The sequence below is a fragment of the Falco punctatus genome, assembly GCF_963210335.1.
Source record: "Falco punctatus genome assembly, chromosome: 3".
In the NCBI taxonomy this organism is placed as follows: Eukaryota; Metazoa; Chordata; class Aves; order Falconiformes; family Falconidae; genus Falco; species Falco punctatus.
In genome coordinates this window covers 46,453,295-46,473,154 of record NC_137582.1, presented here as the reverse complement: position 1 = coordinate 46,473,154, position 19,860 = coordinate 46,453,295, and the positions used below count along the sequence as shown (strand labels likewise).

The 19,860-nt window shown below is 36.6% G+C and overlaps 1 protein-coding gene across 2 annotated transcripts in view; it reads right to left on the bottom strand.

Moving 5' to 3' along the window:
* The window catches only part of NSMAF (neutral sphingomyelinase activation associated factor), a 42,215-nt gene that overhangs the window by 12,215 nt on the left and 10,140 nt on the right, over positions 1-19,860 (bottom strand). For both annotated transcript variants that reach the window (XR_013927008.1, XM_080380398.1), the window contains exons 2-21: positions 19,109-19,198; positions 18,933-19,011; positions 18,777-18,844; positions 18,652-18,688; positions 15,858-15,908; positions 13,325-13,396; positions 12,885-12,932; positions 12,740-12,792; positions 12,107-12,236; positions 11,077-11,148; positions 10,107-10,215; positions 7,492-7,668; positions 6,493-6,572; positions 5,324-5,414; positions 5,164-5,227; positions 4,995-5,046; positions 3,874-3,994; positions 3,437-3,568; positions 1,603-1,645; positions 981-1,144 (exon numbers count right to left, since the gene is read on the bottom strand). Coding sequence is in view for 1 of the 2 variants with exons in the window: in XM_080380398.1 (XP_080236524.1) it covers positions 981-1,144; positions 1,603-1,645; positions 3,437-3,568; positions 3,874-3,994; positions 4,995-5,046; positions 5,164-5,227; positions 5,324-5,414; positions 6,493-6,572; positions 7,492-7,668; positions 10,107-10,215; positions 11,077-11,148; positions 12,107-12,236; positions 12,740-12,792; positions 12,885-12,932; positions 13,325-13,396; positions 15,858-15,908; positions 18,652-18,688; positions 18,777-18,844; positions 18,933-19,011; positions 19,109-19,198 (1,733 nt within the window). In the remaining variant the exon portion in view is untranslated. The remainder of the gene's footprint in view (positions 1-980; positions 1,145-1,602; positions 1,646-3,436; positions 3,569-3,873; positions 3,995-4,994; positions 5,047-5,163; positions 5,228-5,323; positions 5,415-6,492; positions 6,573-7,491; positions 7,669-10,106; positions 10,216-11,076; positions 11,149-12,106; positions 12,237-12,739; positions 12,793-12,884; positions 12,933-13,324; positions 13,397-15,857; positions 15,909-18,651; positions 18,689-18,776; positions 18,845-18,932; positions 19,012-19,108; positions 19,199-19,860) is intronic.

The window sequence follows — 19,860 nt, the reverse complement described above, 5'->3', positions numbered from 1 at the left end:
AAAATAGATTTCAAACAATGAGGTAGCTGAAGTTGCAAACATAAATATGAGAGTACAGAAATCATGCAGAGCTCCAGAAATAAGAATTTTTGGCTAATGCAGGGAGTGACAATATCACAAATTGTTTTTCCAAATTTCTTCCTGGATGCATAATCTTACACAGTCAAAAATATTATTTTTCTCCCAAAACTGGAGCTCTTAAACTGGAGACTTTACAGAATACATTTCCAAAATGGAAAAAAACCCCAAAACCAAACAACAAACCAAAAATGTTTCTGCAAAGGTGTTCTGGTGTTCCATTGAGATGTCAAGAGCTTTCCAAATGGAAAAGTACCAGGGAAGTCACCTACTGTTACAATACAGCACATGCTTTTATTATTCTATTGCATTCTGTTAGGAATGTCACAACTTCTTCACACTGCACTCTTGCACAAGGAAGTTATTCAGTCAACATTGTCCCTGCAGTATGTAGGGAAAACAAAGTAATTTCTATACAAATTCTCATTCAAGTCTTGGAAAAGAAAACAAATTTGGACATTTAATTTAAATTCTATGGGATTATTTACAACAAGCCAACAGATCACTCCAAAGACATGCCTGTTCAAAAACTGAACAAGTCTTCACATCATTTAGAATGCCTGGGGATACAGTCATTGAAGGTGTTATCATATTAGCTTGATTTTGAAGCATCATGAAAGGTCAAGGATGACAGTCCTCCCACAGCTTCAAAAGCACAGGTTGAACAGTCCCAGAGAAGACCATTCAAACAGAAGACAGACCATCGGACAACACCTGTATTTTCAAATTTGAAACTGGTCTTGCCCATTTTTCTTTAATAGTTAGTTAACGGATTTATTTTGAGTTGGCTTACAGGAGAAGTGGCCAAGGGAGCTGTATAATGAGATGCTGTGGGAGAAAGATGTAGTACTTCTCAAAATTACAAATCTGCTACATTGTCAGTTTATTTATTAAACATTTACCTGGAGACTCAGTTATGGAAACACTGTGACTAGATGTTCGAGACAAGCTTTTCAACTTCGGTATTATCCTTCGAGGATGAGGAATTGTAAACAACTGTTTTGGCGTCTGTCCAAACTCCAAGATTTGTGTCAGCAGAGCTACTTTTTCATTGGGGTCCATAATACTTTACAAAAACAAGATATTTAATTAAGCCAAGTAGGCAAGTATTTTTTTTTTCTTGTCCTCTCCCCTGAAAGCATGGGCCTGCAGATGCAGTTACTACTGCACTATAGGCCATCACAAATTCTTACAGAACTGATTTACCACAGATGTGATGGACAGTCATATGACAGCTTCCTTATTTTGTTTATGTACGATGACAATATGCTCATAAATTAAAAATTAAAGCAATTTCAGAAAAGCCGGACTGACAAAGTGTTCACATAACAATCACTCAATGCATGCTGAAACTGAGAAACCTGATGCTGGTTCTCTGTGTATTTGGGAGTATAAAATGGAAGAGCTACACCATTCACATACAGAGCACTTCTACAACCAGCAAAGAACCTGGAGGGATACCGAGAAATTTAGCTAACTGCTTTAACAAAAAAAAAAAAAAAAAAGTGGATTCCTGTTAATTACCTGTTTAAATCCACTCCTCCTTCATAAGTTAATGGGTGAAACGCTAGAAAATAAAGAGTTTATTTGTACAATGTAGACACACAAGGCTTATTTTCTTTGTTTTTATAGTAGTTATGCAAGATGAAGTTGTGATTCTTACTCAACTTGGTTATACCTAAGCAACCAAGCTATTTCAGCAAACTATAGGGTTTGAGATCTTGTGTTTTAATCCTGGGTTTCTTACCTGAAAAAAAGTTAGGATTTCTAAGAAACTCAGAGAAAGTTTCAGAAGAAATCAATCCTTTCATAAATGAAGACTTATTTAAGCTTCATTAAATAACTCCCCACACATATACACAATAAAGGAAAAAAAAAGCACAGTTGCATAAATGGATCTCTGGTTATCTTCTCAACAGGTAACAAAATGTGGTAAAGAATGATCATAAAGGTCCGCCTATTCACCTGTTAATTTGCTATGAGGATAGCAGTTATACAGTGAATTACTTTGGGGTCTCTGCATAAGAACATGTACTTTATCTTTTGACACAGGTTCATTCATAAACAGATAAATTCTGTCTCTCTTTTCTAAAGTATCTGCAACTTGTTATGCTAATAACAATCCATGCTGCAGCAGAAACAGCACGTTGTGCATAAAACGTGCTCTTATTTGAGAGATAAAAATATAGGTGCCGTAATTTAAATGCTGATTTACCATATTCAAAGCCTCTGCCACATTATAATTGACACTTACGGTCACTGTACGGTTGGATGCCAACCCCTGCAAACCTAAAATACAGCCAATCATGATTTAAGGACATGTGGGTAAGCATATTAAAAAAAACCCCAACAACAAAAAACCCACCACAAAACAAATCCCATTATCTTACCCTGGAAGTAGTAAGCACGGGCTACTAAAACGAAGAGTCGCTTATTCCTTCCCTCCCCACTGTTGTAGGCAGGTTTTCTTTTTAAAGTTATTCTAGTTTGCACTTAACAGGGTATCTCAATATTATCTGTTACTTGCAATCCTTCAAAAGCATCAGGGGTTCTGGAATAAACACCCTAAAAATCTAAACTGCTAATGTTCCTTTGCCAAGAAGACATTTCCTTACTGGGTAGCAAAATACAGCAGTTTGATATTTAGCTGTAAGTTAATAATTGGTATTACTGTTAGATTTAGATAAATTAAACACATCATCATAGCAATTACATAACAACAGCCCCTTTTGTGAGCATTTACAATGGCTACATACATGCTCTGAATAAGCTTGCAAATAGTGAAACTTTCCACATGTACAGTAAAAAGTATATACACTACTGCAGTAGTATATATGTGCATAAGGACAAACCTAGTCACTTGCACATTTCTTCCTTCATTCTTGCTCCTGAACAGTTATAGCCCATTAGCCCCTTCTTTCCCTTGCCACTTCTCTCAGGTGGAGTTTGGAAAATTGTATGGATATTCTCACACTGCAATCACGGTGTAGGGAAGTTAAATACATGTTCATGTGGAGATCCTACAGATTCCTATTTTTAATCAGCAGACACTAATTCCATACTACATTGCCACACAACGCTGTGCGAGAAAGTAACAGCAACGCTATAGAATCTTCTTGCCTACTATCTTAAGTACATCTTCAAAGATGCAAATTACGATGAAGGCAATAGACTTTACTAGATTAAGACATCGATTCCAGTAACAAAGAACTGCATTTCCTTTAAGGACCAAGCATTCAAAGCAGTTTTGAACACTCAAAACAAGTCAGACATACAGATATGCTGTTATTTACAATTCCTGTCTAATTAAAGCATCCCTTTGTTTTATTTTTGCAATTTCTATAAAGTGTGTAATTACCATTGTGAGCTGCAACTGCTTCACTGCCTTTCTGCTTGCAGCCAAATATTAGGTCAATCCATTCATGAAGATGTTCTGATACATACTGACTTTCTAAAGCTTCTTGACTCTTCCGCAGAAAGTCATCAGGACCTGGCAAGAGAAAGGTTAATTGAAGGAGAAGATACCCCATTCAGTATTGGTTTCCATCTCTGTTCATCTTCCTTCTTGAAAAAGAAACCAAACAAAAAACAAAGCCCAAACAACCTCAACAGCCCACACCAAACCTCGAGTTTGCTATAAAAGTTAAATGTGACTATTAATTATCTCAATGGTTTAAAGCAAAAAATCCTTCCTAAGAAAACAGAATGGGCATTTTTGAGAGAATCACCACCATATCCCAGAAATCTAGATAATCTTGAATTAATTCATAATACAAGAAGTTTGACTATCATTACCTGATGCCCAAGGGGGAAGCTCTACATCTTCAACTATCTTTCCACCTTGCCTTTTTCCCAAGTCCAACTTCAAACTGTTTACTAGAAAACTAGAATCATTTTCATAAAATTCTGGAATCAACTGGAAGAAGAAAAAAAAAGGAAATTTTGAGATTAGCTTAGCTTTGATCATTTATGTCAAATACAGTCAGTAAAAACTAAAAGTTTTCCAAGTTTGTATGTCAAGTCCTAAAGCTGCGTAGTAATTTTCCAGGCTTTCTTCTTTGTCAATAAAGAAGTACTGGAAACTTCCTCCCATTATATCCTTCCAACTACTTTTAGGCTTTTTGGGTACCCACAAGGCAATTCTTTGAGATAAAAATATTTATGCCACTCTGAATTTAACACATAATGTGTGGCATACAAATCCATAACATCTAAGAGTATCTTCAGAACTGCCATTGCATAGCTACCTTCTTATTTTTAAGATATCAGGTAAGAGTCAAGACAAAAGTCTAGACTAAAACAAGAATGATAGCAGAAGTTTCAGAGGTTAAGCCAATTATTTAAGAACCACCATAGCTAACCATTAACTATAGATATTTTTTTTAAAGTATCACTATTTTAGACTCCTTTATCAAAGAAGCATTAACACCCACTATCTGACAGTTAATCATTCTCAACATATTCTACAAGTTATGGTTTCTCTAAGGCTCAAAAAACTAAGATAAAACTACAGTTTAACCTCACCAGATGTACTGTTGTAACACAACCAAATCCTTACAAGATTCCAGCAGACAATGCATAAAATTGCATCTTTTCAGCCCTAATCCACTCTGGTAATTCCCACTTATTCTAATAACATTCACAATAACACTTCTATTAAATTAAAAGCAGACACAGACAAGCAATCATGGAATTACAGAGAAAGAAGACGTTAAAAACGTTAAAGGATTCATAAATTGCAGTCAACAGCCCCAACAACCCCCCCACACAACTACAAACCACAAACAAACCCTCTAAAAAAATCCAACCAAACACACCCCAGCCCCACTTCAAAACTCTCAAATCAACAGGAGACATCTATGAACAGAAAGCTTAGCACGGATACCAAGGACTTCAATCATTTTCCATCCAATTACCTCTTTGAAATCTGTTGCGCCATCCAAACAGTTCTTCCATGTTTCTGCAAGACTAGATAACATGTATCAGTCACTCATTTGTTAAAAAGCTATTTTTTAAGGCTTTGCAGTCCCTTGATGCATATCTGAAAACAAAACCAATTCAGTTATAGACAAAATGTAAACAAACCTGTTGAACATTCTGTCAGCATGATCAAACTTTCCATTCTGCAGACACAGCATGTATTCTGGGGCTAAGGAGAAATAAAAAAAAACCCATCAGCTTGCTCCAAACTTTGTCCACTTTGGAGGTAACGGTCTGCTCAGAGAGCATGTAAAAGCTGTCTTACCAACTCTAACAAGGTAAAACAAAACGTAACCCGGAGATGAATAATGGCTCCCATACATGAACTTGGGCTCTGGCATTTCCTGATAACGTGTCTGCAACATATGAAGAAGAAAGAGAGGTCTGTTTAAAATCAGCACTCCTGCTTTCCCTCAATATTAAACACATACACACTTTTTATTTTTTTAAGACACAGACTAGGACCACCCTTTTTTTTTTTTTTGTAACAATAAAACAAAGCTCTAATAACCATAATCAGTAAATCAAGAAAGTAAAAAGTTGTTTTAAGTTATATTAGAGATATAGATAGATGATATACATATATATATACACACACAAATTACATATATCATCCAGAATTACCAGGGTTTTTTCCTCTCTCACTTTCACATGTAACTGCAGCGACTCAGCTTCAAAGGAGTCCAAACAAATACTTCCTTTTTGTCTTTCATGTGAAGTTTAATAAGTATGGAAGAACATACTGACTTAATTCAACCTGGAAGACTCTCTCCTGTTTGAAGCACCTAGGTGTTATCCCTAAAACCTATAATAATCTAAATAAAGTTACTTCTACTGTAGGCATGAGACAGCTAACAATTTAAGGACACAGTCAGATCTTAGAAAGAAAACTGCGTACTGTTATTGAAAACATAACATTTATCGTGTTCCTACCTTCAACAACCTTAGGAAGCTTTACAATTTTGAAATATTTAATCTTTTTTGACAATATAATGCAGTTAGTCTGGCAATATTTTTTTGCTATGCTTCATTAAGAACTAATGAATGTTCTAAACCAATATGGTTATGTTCTGTAAATTATTTCAGAATAATTAACTTACCATAGAAGACAATGCTTTTATACAAAGAATTAAAAGCTAAGAAAGGGAGGATCTTCTAAGCTTGTAATTATGTGTTTGCTTACGTAAAGGAAGTCTGCCTACTTTGAGAAATAGAAAAAGTTTGTGAAAGGAAACAGGTTCAAATGCTTTTAAATCAGTACCAATGAAATCAAGCTGAAACGAAATGTGGTATGTTTACAGGTAAGTTTGCTTCTGATAAGGTTTATAGTTTGGTATCTACGTAATTCCCAAAACCTGCTTGACAAAGCTCCTTTTACTGCCCATATGTACAAGGCCCACAATGCACAGCACGTAAAAGCCAAGATATACATACCAATAGCCTATCCAGCCTTTCCTTATTCAGGGCACCAATTGGTTTGCTAAGGTCACGGAACGTTTCAGGCTTGGTCAGATCTAAAAAGATATAGTTAGACTCTAGGCATTCTACTAGACGGGAACGTACTCTGATCAATACTTGAAACCAGAAGACACCCCACCCCACCCCAAACAGCAATAAAACAAACAAAAAACAATGCAGAACCCCTCCAGTAACTTCTGCTCCCTAACTGCAAAAGAATAAAGTCTTACTGTAAATGGCTACTCATCATCTTCCTTCCAAGCAGATGTAATCTCATAGCTCTTGCTTCATTCAGAACTAGTACATGTACATGACATCACCTACTTAGCACAGGTCCTGCTACCCGAGGCACAAAATCAGCTGGTATTGTCTTCCTCCTACTCATTAACTATTCTGTCAGGCTACAGTTAAATACCACCAAACAATTGGATCGAGGTGTTGGTGCTGATGAAAACAGAAATAGATTCCCCTACTCTCCTCCTTGTAGAGGGACACAATCCTCAAGAGGACAAGCTTCCAACACAAACTGCACTAAGACCCTTAATCAAGTAACCAATTTTGGCACAGGCCATTAGTCTCTTCCTTTCAACTTGCTATGCTAAGAACTATAAAAGAACAAGTGGATCCTACACATTTCAATTAATCCAACTTGTTCCATAAAAACCAATTTTACTGGTTCCTTTGCATTTATTAGGCACAGACAGTCTTTGAACACTCAGTACTGCCAATTTTCAAAGCGACCAAGCAGATGCTTGGTGCATACTCTGGATGTGAAGAGTTAAGTTTTTAACAGAAAAAGGTGAGGTATTTTATCCACTAAACTTCAGAGGAGGGGTAAGTGCACAATAAAACTTCCAAGATCACTAATGCCAGGTTCACTCTGATGTAACGTTAACTTTATGCAGTGTAAAAGCTGCCCTGAGACACTGCAGGTTGGACATGATGCACTAACATGCCTTTTTTGTATACACATACCTAATACTGAACTAGAGTAGTCTGCTATGATCCAGGGAAATACAGGATACTGGGAGAGATCGTTGCAGCTTCTATCAGCCAGATTGTTTAGATGAAGAAGATACTGGTAATTTGATATATGTCCTCGCTGCCATTGCAACATGTAACTTTCAGCTGTATGCTCTGTAATATGATTTTCTAAAATAAAAGAAAACATTAAGAGTTTTGTGGTTTGCACTTCCATCCCCAAATTATACTGTGATTAACATGCAAGGTACTGTAACATTAAGGGCACAGTTGTTTAAAAGAACAAGCCAAAATTAAGTGGTAACTTCATGCTTCAATAGCTACCATATTGTATACGTTTTTTTAAGGATCTGTTCAAACAGGCCTGAATGGCATTCAACAAGAACAACCATGCAGAAGGAGTGCTGAAAACATGGAAACAATGGATGGGAAAGAATTTTAACTTTTACGGAGGTATAGAAAAGTATTTGCAGACCATGAACAGCCCTCTTGGCAATCAGGCAATCTTTAGGGTTTCAAATTTCTAGAAGTAGTTCTGCTGGAGTCAAGAAAAAAAAAAAAATATATTTTCCTACTGGACAACTAAGGATGCCCACTAACAATGACTTGTGGAAAGAAGTTATGTTCGTATGTGAACAGGATTCAGTTTCAGAACCACCAAAACAAAGAGACTTGGGGAAGATAAAACTTGACCACCACTCAAGAAAGTAGAAATTATGGACCTGGAGTTTCCATTTGAAGCATTAGGCAGGGGCTAAGATATTCAATATTGCACTACCCCTCTACTCAATGGCAAGAATACAAAGTTATGCTGCTGGACAACAAAATGACCTGGGAATGTTGACTGCATTCTGTCCCTCCACCTTAAAATGAAATTAAAGGCCTTCCTTTGTTATCTTCTCTGGCAGGTTTATCAGGAGAAATTGTGGGGTGGGGGAGAGATAGCTTTGCACAGAGTTTTTTTTCGGGTTTTTCTCTGTTTTTTCAATTGTTCCTTCCATCAATCCAGAGTACAGCACCTTGGCAAATGCCTGAAATAGAACTGAAGGACTGCAACCATGGCATGATGGCAAGAACAGTCCAATCATCAAGTAATCACAGTGAAACCACATCCTAGCTACAGAAAGCATTATACGGCACATTTCTGGATGATTATTTTACCACAACTGTGTTATAGGCTGCTCTTCCCCATACTTAGAAGTCTTTACCTTTTACCATCATTTGCTGCTGAAGCTATAGCACAAAGCTATAGAATTTCTATGGAACATCAAATTACTCCAATATTATCACTGAAAATATTAACTAGAAGAAAAGGAATTCAGATTAGGACATGATCGGCCTCTATTTTAGACTAGCATAGGCTGGAAAAATATATTCCAATCCTCCCTTCACCTTAGCACCTTAAATTCTACATGTAAAAAGCATTAGCACCTTCAAAGAGAGGATTTTCTGCTGTCAGACAGCTATTGAGGTGCTACAAACACCTTTAGAGAAAGGGCTCACCCTTTTTTGATTTCTAAGCTCCAACAACATCATCTGCATCTTGAAATTTCATCTTTGAAAGTTATCCAGAAAAAAAAGTCTGAAGCAGGGTAACAGCAGCAATTATTTCAGTAACAGGGAAAACCATATCAGAACTTACTTCCTTTTCAAAAGGAAAATCTAAAAGACTAAAACAATTCTTAGGGGAAGTGATTGTTCCTGTGTGGCCTTTCTACTTTGCTTAGTGATCTGGGGAAAACGTCAACTGATACTTAGGCAAATTCATTACAAAACAGAACTAGACCTCTGGTACAATAACAGAACAGTACAAACTTTGCATAAACACTTTCAATATTGGCAGTAAACGTGAGTTTCAGTGTTTCAGTTGTAGTAGCATTACAGAAAAACTATTAGTTTTTTTTCTCCTTGTTTTTCCTGTACACACTAGTCTATTTAGAAAGTTTTATAAAGTTTCAGTTCATGATCTGCAAGAGACAGGTATCACTTCCTAGAAATTAATGCAATTAAGATTTAACAGAAAGGAGAATTTAACTGTTTCAGAATGGTAATTTTCATCAATCACTGCTACGAGTGAGGAAAGCTCACATGCTTAAGTGTACACTGGAAATCCATCCATTACAGGAACTTTCTCAACAGGATTTTCACTTGATCATAACTGGTGGCCGGGGGTTCCACCCACAATTCAGTCAGCCTTTCAGCAAAACACAGTTTAGCTGAGTGGATCTTATTTACCCCTTGCTTTGAAGATAAAGTGTTTGTGGGGCTTTTGTTGGTTTGCTTTGTTGTTTTTGGTGGGTTTTGTTTGTTGGTGGGGTTTTTTGGTTTTTTTTTTTTTTTGGTGGGGGTTATGTCAAACAACAGTGTGTATCAAGTTGCAAATCAAATTTCACCTTAATAATGCTATCTCAGCTTCCACACTCAGCTCTTCAAACGAAGAAAATACATGCAACATTCATTCTGAACTTCGCTTACTTCCATCAAAAATTTTTAGGGCCAATATATCTGTTTATTCTTCTCATTTTTCCCACAAATCAACAGAGCAAAGCCCAGACAAATTTACGTTCACAAAGTACTACAGACTACATTAATAAATAAATACTTCAAACCTATATATGTTGCAATAAGGAAATAGAGCTCATCTCGATCTTGATAGTTGTAGAATTTCAAGTAGATGTCAGAACATAGATCATTTTCTGTGCAAAATACTTCAAGTCCCTTAGAAGTTAAGGGGGGGGGGGGAAGAGAAAAGTAAATGACAGCATTACTGACAAGCTGCAATATTAACATTTTTTAAACAGAATATTCCAGTTACTAATATCTAAAACTTAGGACTGTAAATTGGGTAAGAGTTTTGCCCACATATTCTGACATTTTTATAATTTCTATTTCCAATCATAAAAGCATTCAGGTCACACCCAGCTGAACAAATAGCTTTATAGCTAGCCATATAGCCATACACTGGCTCTGTCTAGATTGATTAAGCACAAGTAATATACTTTTTTTGTCCTAAGTGAATGGGGTGAGGCAGAGTTAAATGTCTAGTTCAAATGTGTTTTGAGACAAAAAAAAATTTGTTCGAGACATGCTTTCAGTGTTCACACTGAAACTTCAAAGTTCAGAGGTTCTACTGAAGCACTCTCATCGTCTCTTAGCCATGTACAGCAGAACTCATCACTCCGCATTAGTCTCAATCTGAACCAGTGATCAAACTCCCTCCATGAATCAATTCAGAGAGAAAACACACCATGAGAGAGCAATTCATTCTATCCCAAGATAAGTGTTAGAGATAAATGGAATTAATTGCTCCCTGGAGGTACTCCCTTCTCCCTTCCCCTACACTGACTGCTTACAAAAGAAATTTTTCATCCTTGACAAGAGTTCAGTCTTCCTGTTTTCATCTTTTTCACAACACTGGGAAGCAGAACACTTGAAAACCAGAAAGGATCTGTGAGTGCAGTGCGCTACTTAATTCCGAGTTTTTAAAAACATTTAGCTTTTACCTAATGACATACAGTTTCAGCTGCTCATTTTAAGAAACAATATATACAGAAAGACATAAAATATATTTGAGCTTACCAGTGGCATTAGCCCATGTCTTCTTTTATAGATGCGACGTACATTTTGCAGTGTTATTTGTACTACTGGCTTCTGTGGGGGGCAAGAAGGGGGAATTAAAAATAGAGATATTCTAGAAAGTATGTTCTTCTACATTAACTTCTCCAGTCAGTCTGGAATACCAGCAACACGAAAACAATATCCATCCATGTCATTTTAGCGGTAGAACAGAGGTGTTAAGCAATTATGTTAAAAAGAAGCAGCTTGTCTTTGCTGTTGGTTCTTGTCTGAGTAGCAAAGCAGTTTAAGAATAACGAAAGAATAGCGTATTATCACCCAAGTCGGTTGCCAGTTATAATAATCATGCAAGAGAGGAGCAGAACACAATAAACTATACGAAAAAATAAGGAAGCCATTGGGCTGCTGCGCAAACTGTTTGCCAATGGTGCCAGCTGGTGGACAGAAATGGAATAGCACGTTGTCATCAGCTGTGAAACGCGTTTTCCTTGCCTGGACATAAGTCTTAGCAGGCCACTAATACTCTAAAAGTATCACTGCTATTTCTCTGACAAAAGTTCCAAAGCGGTAACCCGTCTGCCACATGCATTCAATTTTCCTCTAGAGAAAAGAAATTATTAGTTTAATAGAAAACGTACCGAAGATCTTTCAATATAAAGTAAATGCACATAAAACCCGCACTAGGTAGGAACAGCATCACAGAGTAAGATTAAGAAATTTATCTTAAATGCAATGTCAAAAAAAGTGATGTTTAAATATTAAGAGTATGAAGAAAGGATATTTTGTGCTTTGTCAGTAGGAGGTCAGCTTTAAGCAAGTTGGCACAGAATAAAGCCTCAGAAGCAGATATACACTGAATGCAACAGAGCAGCACAGATAAAGGAAAACTAAAGAGCTCCTGATTCTAACTGAAAATAGAGCCTTGGAGATGTGCGCCATGTCCATTTAAGAGGAATCATACAGAAAATGAAAACTGTCCACTAGAGGGGCAGCGTGCTCACACCATATGCAAGATTGTCTACGAGGCACTTACAGGATATCCATTAAGAGGTTGGAAGTACAAGTTAGCATCAGTAACACACACATGCCCTGGATTAGTCACCAGTGGTGTCACCATTTCTGCTTTACATTCCATATGCAGCGTTTCAGAAATGCTTTGAAATCTACAAGTGAAGAAAAGGAGTAAGTTTACCTCCAGTTCTTTCTTAGGTAGAGCTACCCTTAAATTCTTTAGAAAGGTTTTAGGTTAGTTTATAACCTTGGGACTCTACTAAGCCTACTTTAGACATGAATAAAGTTCTTTGTCGAGAACTCTACTTTAACAGGCACTCCAGAAAGGAAAGTTGCTACTTTCTGCATCAGTCTCAGAGCAGTAAGCCAGCTGATTTTTCCACACAGAGCTTTATTTGGCATATACTGATGCCAAAATTGCAACAAATTCACAGATAAATGAACAGTGTGGAGAGAGAAAAAAGTAACACATTCATCTTCATAACACAGAATTTCCCATTTCCATTCCAGATGGTTCAGAATACAAAGATAACTGCCTGAATTAGAGAATTTATGCTGCCCCCAACAAGCACCTTGTTTGTTAAGTACTCTTGCAGTAGACTCATCAACCAAAAAGCTGAAAATAATTTCCAGTAGAAAGTGATTAGAAGGATACCTGTTTTTATCAAATGATGTTCTAGCCAAGCGTGACTGCAATATAGCAGTTATCTAACGTGGAAGAAAAAAAAAGTTAATATGGTCTATGATTCAAATGCAATTAAAATTATTAAACAGTGATAAAGAGCTAATCAGTTACTTACCATGGCAGCTTGATCTCCCATCTTATCTAGACAAGAAGCCCTGTAAAGCTAAAGAACAGGGAGCTTTAAGTGAAATAGCATAGAGAACTCCCACACAGCTCAGAAGTCAATACAAACTGGAGGGGCCTTTAGCATTCTTAATGACAAGAGTACTAAAAGAGATATTATTTTTTCTTTTTAAAGTAGGACATGTTTGTTCGTTGCTACTGTCATGTTATTACTTTGCCTGTATACTATACCCGTGCACAGTAGAAGCTAATATGGGTAGCTTACGACAGGTGTCAGAACTAGATGCTGTGTTCAACTGCTACATTTTAAAAATAGATACTGCAAAAATTTCACCTTCAAAGTAAGTATTTAAATACAGCTCTCCATTAAATATATATATATATAAAATAATGCTGTGATTAAGTGTGTAGTGATACCAAATAACCACATACCTGATGCAGAGTTTGCACAACATCTCCTAGTTTCCCAGCAACATCCAGTTGGAATAAGTGCTCTGTTCTACCCTAAAACCAAAAGTACATTTACTACAAATGAGTTTAAAATAAAGCTCAGTAAAAAAAAAAATCAAAACTAAAAGCACTCTAAAACCTGGTCAAAGTATGCTATCAAAGGTTGCAGCATACCTGAAACATTCCCAAGGCAGATGTTAAACACTATTTTTTATTCTTTACAAATGTATCCTTCCTGTGGTAAGCTCTTTGTGCAGTATTTAGTCCATTATTTATGCAATCAAACATAGTAACTTTGAAGTGAACAAACCAATACAGCTTAAACATCAGTAAATATAAAAGAGCTACATATATAGCTAAATATATATATTTATATTAGGTACTATATACCTTTATATATATAAAAGGTACTAGCTAAATATAGAGCTAGTACCTGCTCTGTGTACTTTAATATCAGCTGAACACAAGTAAATGTAGAATTAGTAAATGACATATCAAACAGCTACTATGTATCTTTTAGACAAACAATACCAGCCCGTCAAATCTTTAAATACTAGTCTATAAAAGTTACCTTTCTCCTCTACATAAATAGTTTTGAGCTGAAAAGATCCTAAAGCCAACCACAACCTGTTTTGACCAGTTACTTATAAAAACCTCGCTAACATACCACCCAGCATGTCCAGTATACTCATTTTTCCCCTTCAGAGTTTTCCCAGCTTTCTTAAGTGTCATTTCATAGTACATAGTTCTGGGTTTGACTTAAGCATGTTCAAAGTATGTGCATAGATCGACTGGCAATACTTTTACACATAACTCATATTTAGCAAAGGTTGTGGGATCCCTTGATGACCCCTAATGTAGTATAAAATGTATCAACACGTTTCTGTAAGGTTTTGTAATTTCTCAGGCTAATCTTTAAAAAAGAAAAAAAGTGAGCAGTAAGATGACATCAAGACATTGATCAGTGGGTACAACCGGATTGATCTGAAACTGAAGGAAAGAAGACAAAGAAACCTAGATGATCTTCAGTGAAATGTACATGATCTGAGCTGAACTGACAGCAATCCAAAAGGAAAGCATGCTTCAGGAAGCAACTGGAGCTTGAGTAAAGGGAGACAAGAAATCCAGTAACATTTAGATAAAAGCCTTGTAACATTTCACCCAGAGCACCATCTTCCTCCAACAGCGAAAGCACGGGTCTCATAAATCCTAGTGGATGATCCAACAAGGATTGCTCACAGACAACAATGTAAAAGCTTTTGTAAGCAGTTCTCTCTGTAGCTCTCCAGCCGTACACAAAGACAATACCTCAGTATTTTGTAATTAAACTGAAATAATCAGTGCAGGACATGGAAGATAAAATGTACTACCAAATTCCAGCACTCAATGACATGCCAATGATTCAAGTAGAAGATATTCAGCAACAACAGAAAAAAATCTGCAATGATTGAAGACAAACTAGATTTCTTGTTTTAATATGCAGAAACATAGCTGCACTTTGGTGAAGTAAACTATAATGGTTAACTGTCAGGAACATTTTAGGTATGAATGAATCTTGACTTAGGAGAAAATAAAGTGAAAAGCCTTCCAAACAGCCCTTTTGATTGTTTTATTTTCACTGTGTTGGTAATGTGGTAAGGTATTTGTATGATGCTTAATAAATTTTGCACATGGAGGCTAAACAGAAAATAGAAGGACTAGAAAAAAACAGGTTCAATATATAAAGAATGCACAAAACAAATAAAGGAAATGTAAAAATCCCTGTTTAGAGACAGATCTAATCACAAAACCAACCTAAAGCAGCTGTTGAGAGAACAGAGATCAACTCTTGCCTCTTCCCTGCTCATTACAGTAACACAAATTTATGTCTCTATCATTCTTGAAATGTCTTACTTGAACAAATATGTTGAGAAATATAATTATGTCTGTTTCAATTCCAGGGCAAATACGGTGTTTAATGACTCTGAATTTTCATTTTGAGTTTTTGTTTTAACCTGTCCTGCATTCTAGGTGAAAAACTCTTACCTTGAGGCCTCCAGGCTCAGAATCAGAGGAGACCCACTCCATCAAGAGAAATCAACCAGAATTAAGCTCTGATTTATGCTGTAAGCAGTCTTATCTGCCATTTCTTTGAACTGTGAAACACTCAGCTGGGAACTATCAATTAGCAATCTTATCTCAGGTGTGAGCAGAACTGATGAGAAGACATTTAGCCAGGAAGAAGTGTCCACTGGATACTAGCAGTCAGCTGACAGCTCTGACTGTTGAGCCCCCAGAGCCGCACATCAAGCTAAATAGCAAGTGTCAAGTCTGCAGTATGTCCTCCAAAAAATATCACAAGCCAGTTATGGAAGAATTCAGACACTTGTTTTATCAATATGCACAATTATTAATTTTTTAAGCTTTATTGTCATATTCCTCAAATGATAATTATCTTACCCTTTCAGAAATGGGAACATAAATCCTTGCAAAACATTAATTTGCTAAGATTAGCAAAAAAAAGAAAAATACTTACTCTTACTGTTTTATAGGGTGCAATAATGTTTCTTTCTTTAATGAGAAAAACCTGAAAGAGTAAGAGATGTTACTGCTTCAGTCCTTTAAAATAATAAATAAATCAGAAGTACTGATAAAGACAAAGCTGAGAACACTGTTTAAGCAAGCAAAACACTGTTGCAATATCCTGCTTTAGCTACCCCAGACCTACACTGCAGAAAAACAATGGCCTTTTATAGCAGCTGTGTCCTATTTAGTTCAGAGGCTTACTTATCTATGTAGTTTATTAGTGCGTTTTTATTCTAATCATATGACCTTCAAGGAGCTACAACATTAAAGGCAATATGCACTGCCATCTCATTCAGTGGAAGGATCGTCTCCCTCTTTCTTCTGGTGGCCCATGCCCTTAGGGCTCTGTCCTGATGGGCATTACCCCATACAGCAATTCATAATATAAACTACCGTGTAAACCTTCTCAAATGAACCTTCTTCCACTTTCAAACATTTTGCTTCCAGTTCCAGCCACCATGAACACCAGATTTCCTCTCTCATCCATCATTTTGTTTCTATGATCCTATTCTCACACCTGAGAGAATCTTCACACACACACACACCCCCAAACCCACATGAGTACTCTTCAGAACAGACTTGACTGCTAGCACATTGGTTTGTAGATATTACCTTACTATCAGCTGTCTGAGAGAAGCCAAGCCGGAAGGAAGTTGTGGTTTTGCTCTGTTTGTAGGGAAGGCTCAAACTTGCTCAGTCTCAGGTCTGAGTGTTAAGACTCAGGATTGGTTCTGAACTGCAAAAACCACACTGGACTGCACTACCAACTGCCTTCTACTCCATGGCCCCAGAGACTTGGCTTGATCAAAGGGCTTTTTCCAGTGCCTTAGTTTGTTTCCTACAGCTAGCACACCTGTGGCTCTACACTCCAAGGCATCATGGCAGCAGTCTCAAACCAAGAGCAAACACTAAACTTGCAAGAACAGATGCTGTACCATTCTCTAGCCAAAAGCCTTCTGGCTGGCACGTGCAACCTTCCCACTTCCCCTTGGCTGGCAACAGAACCAGCCTTCACCACATGACCACTCACAGCACTGTCCAGCTAGAAGAAAGCGAGTGGTGTTCTCAGAAGCTTACAAGCTCAGCATGCCTCCCTAAGTGCTACATTAAAAAATAATGGCAATTACTGCTTTCATCCAACATCAGCATGTACAGATCTCAATCAGGCCATAGGAGAATAGGAATCAGAGACACCTGCTGTACACTCAGATAGCTCTTCTGCAAGAAAATTAAACATTTTTCTACACTGAGAGCCCCAAACTACATTAAAAAGTAGACAATAAGAAAAAAAAAAGCAGCAAGCAGAGCAAAAACTTTAGGAAATTAAGACATTATGCTATTTTGGAGCATTTTCCTCCAATTTTATCTTGAGAAAGAAATAGTGAAATAATCTCCTCATTCCCATTTGCTGTATTTTATAGCCACTGGTTTCTATGTTGCCTGTTACGCAAAGCAGTTTCTTATCCAGCTAAACATTAACAATTTTTTTGAGCCTGACATTCCAATTATTCACTACGTGCAGTTTCCTCTAAGGCAGAAATTCTTACACTTAGATCATGATTTGTCATATGTACAACTAACAAGTGCTTCATACTTGAAAGTCCCTATGCCTTTCATACAAAATACCAGCATTTATCATGCCAGTCAACTATTTCAGAATGTTTCCCCAAAGACAGAAGGATGACTGGCAAGCTACACATGGGAGAGGCAGGGAGTGGGAGGTACTAACCACTGTTGCCATTTTAGAAGTTAATTCTCCTTTCCTATGAGATGTTTTTATAATCATTTTTTCTTCAGAACATATACTAAAGATGTATGGTGGAACAATGGCATAGAACAATTAGAAACGTATTTTTAAAAAACTACTTAATACACTAAAGAATTCCCAAGACAAGAAACTCTGACTACACAATACTTTTCACAGAAGCAGTTTCAAGATGAAAATAAATATACTGATTACTTTAACACAGTCCACAAGTTTCTCCAGCATAGACAAAATTAAGTGCTTGAGTTCATTTTTGACTGTAGCAGTACTTAACTGAGCAAAGCTATCAATTTCAGGTATTGCTAAAGGCAGATTTTACAAAAGTGTTGGAATGTTTAAAAGGTTATTTCCCACCTCATCCCTGTTTTTTCCTGAAATGAAAACAAACAGTTTTTGGAAACTTTTACAGCTTTGGAACACCTATTAGCTGCAATTTATCAAAGCTTGAAGTATATTCCCTTGGTTAACATTAAGTATGAACATATCCAAGTTAATCACAAGTCATGATTGAAACTCGAACTCAATATTTCAGGACAGCTATGGAAAATTATTTGGTGGACATACAGCACAGTACAATGTTTTCACAAAGCTGAACTGCAAGGATCAAGATGGCTTTGCCATTATCACTACACACTGCAGAAAGCAGAAGAAAGCAATACTGGAAGACCAAACCAATTATGATTAATAATCAGTTTAATTTCAGTCTATTCTCCTTTTTCATTCAATTCTAAAATTGCTTTAAGCTCCATTATAAAATGCACAGTGCAAAAAGTTTGCTTTAACAAATTAATGACTTAATGAAGTCATTAACAGTTTGAAATCTCCAGTATCAACAGCTTCACATTAATGCGAAGATTTTGACACTAATTAGTTTTGTTCCCAGTTAACCCCCCACCTTAAGATTCCAGCTTTGAGGAAGACACCATTAAAGAATGTAACCTTGCTCATTTACCAAGAATCTGTTATATGCAGGTCTTACCTGGTTACTTACAACAGAAATCCCTCCAGATGTATCCCTAAAATATAAATAAGATATTTGAAGAGACGGGTGTTTCAGCTTAAAAGAAGTTACATATATATATATAGTAACTCAAATTCACGTACCGTGTGAAAGGGTTATTTGCTTCATTATCTTCCGGGGCTTTTATACTAATGCAGTCTCTCAGTGATATCTGCAGCAAGTTATAAAAATACATACTCCTTAAAAGCTTTTTAAGAAAATCTTAAGTTACCAAGAAATTGTAAGTTGACACTGCTTACCTTGATAATGGGTCGGATATTGTCATCAGGTTCAAAAATTATTGACTTTGAGCAAATTTTTAGAGAGCCTCTGAATTTTCTAAAAGGAACAGTGAAAAAGAAAGTATTTGTATATGTGTTAGGAGATACATGAGACTAGAATGATTCCAGTAAATGAATGTATGCAAGAGTTGTACCTTTCATCTCTGCAACCTTTATTTATAATATGATTAGCTGTGTGCTGCTCAAAATAATACTCCTCCAGGTTAAGAAGAAGCAGGGAAAACCTACAAATAAATAAAACTATTTGGTCAAAAAGAAACCACCATAACAATTAGTATTCCAAATAAAATATATCAGGTGTTTGGGAAGTCTTCACTGATTTCTGTGCCATACCCCACACCCCAAAAATAAATTAATTTTAATTATTTTTTTTAAAAGAACAAACCCATATAGAAAATTTGTATACATGTATACACATGAAGATCAATGGATGTTCTTCCAACATATACAAAGTTAGATATTTGATTCTGTTCATATGTCTCAGGTGGGAACTATCCTAACGTAGCCAGGATTTCCGCCTACTAAACATTAGTTTAGCGCTGATCAGTGTATGCCAGTCAAAACATGCAATAACACAAAAGGAGGGGCAAGAACTAATCACTTGGAACAAAGGAGGTTAGATCTTTCTGAAGCAAAGCCAAATTACATTGGTCTAAAATGTTATATGAAAACATGGTTTTTACAACACAGCTGAGCCACATGCCGGATACCCTCTGAGGAAGCATTACCTTCCTCTCCAACCACACTTCTGCACTTCCTCTGTACCGATGCCTGTTCAACTCCACAGGATGGCTGTTTGTGAACTAATCCAAGAGACAACAAAACCCAACAACAACAACAAAATTTAAGTCTTCTAAATATTTAGTTGCAGGATTGTAGTAATGCC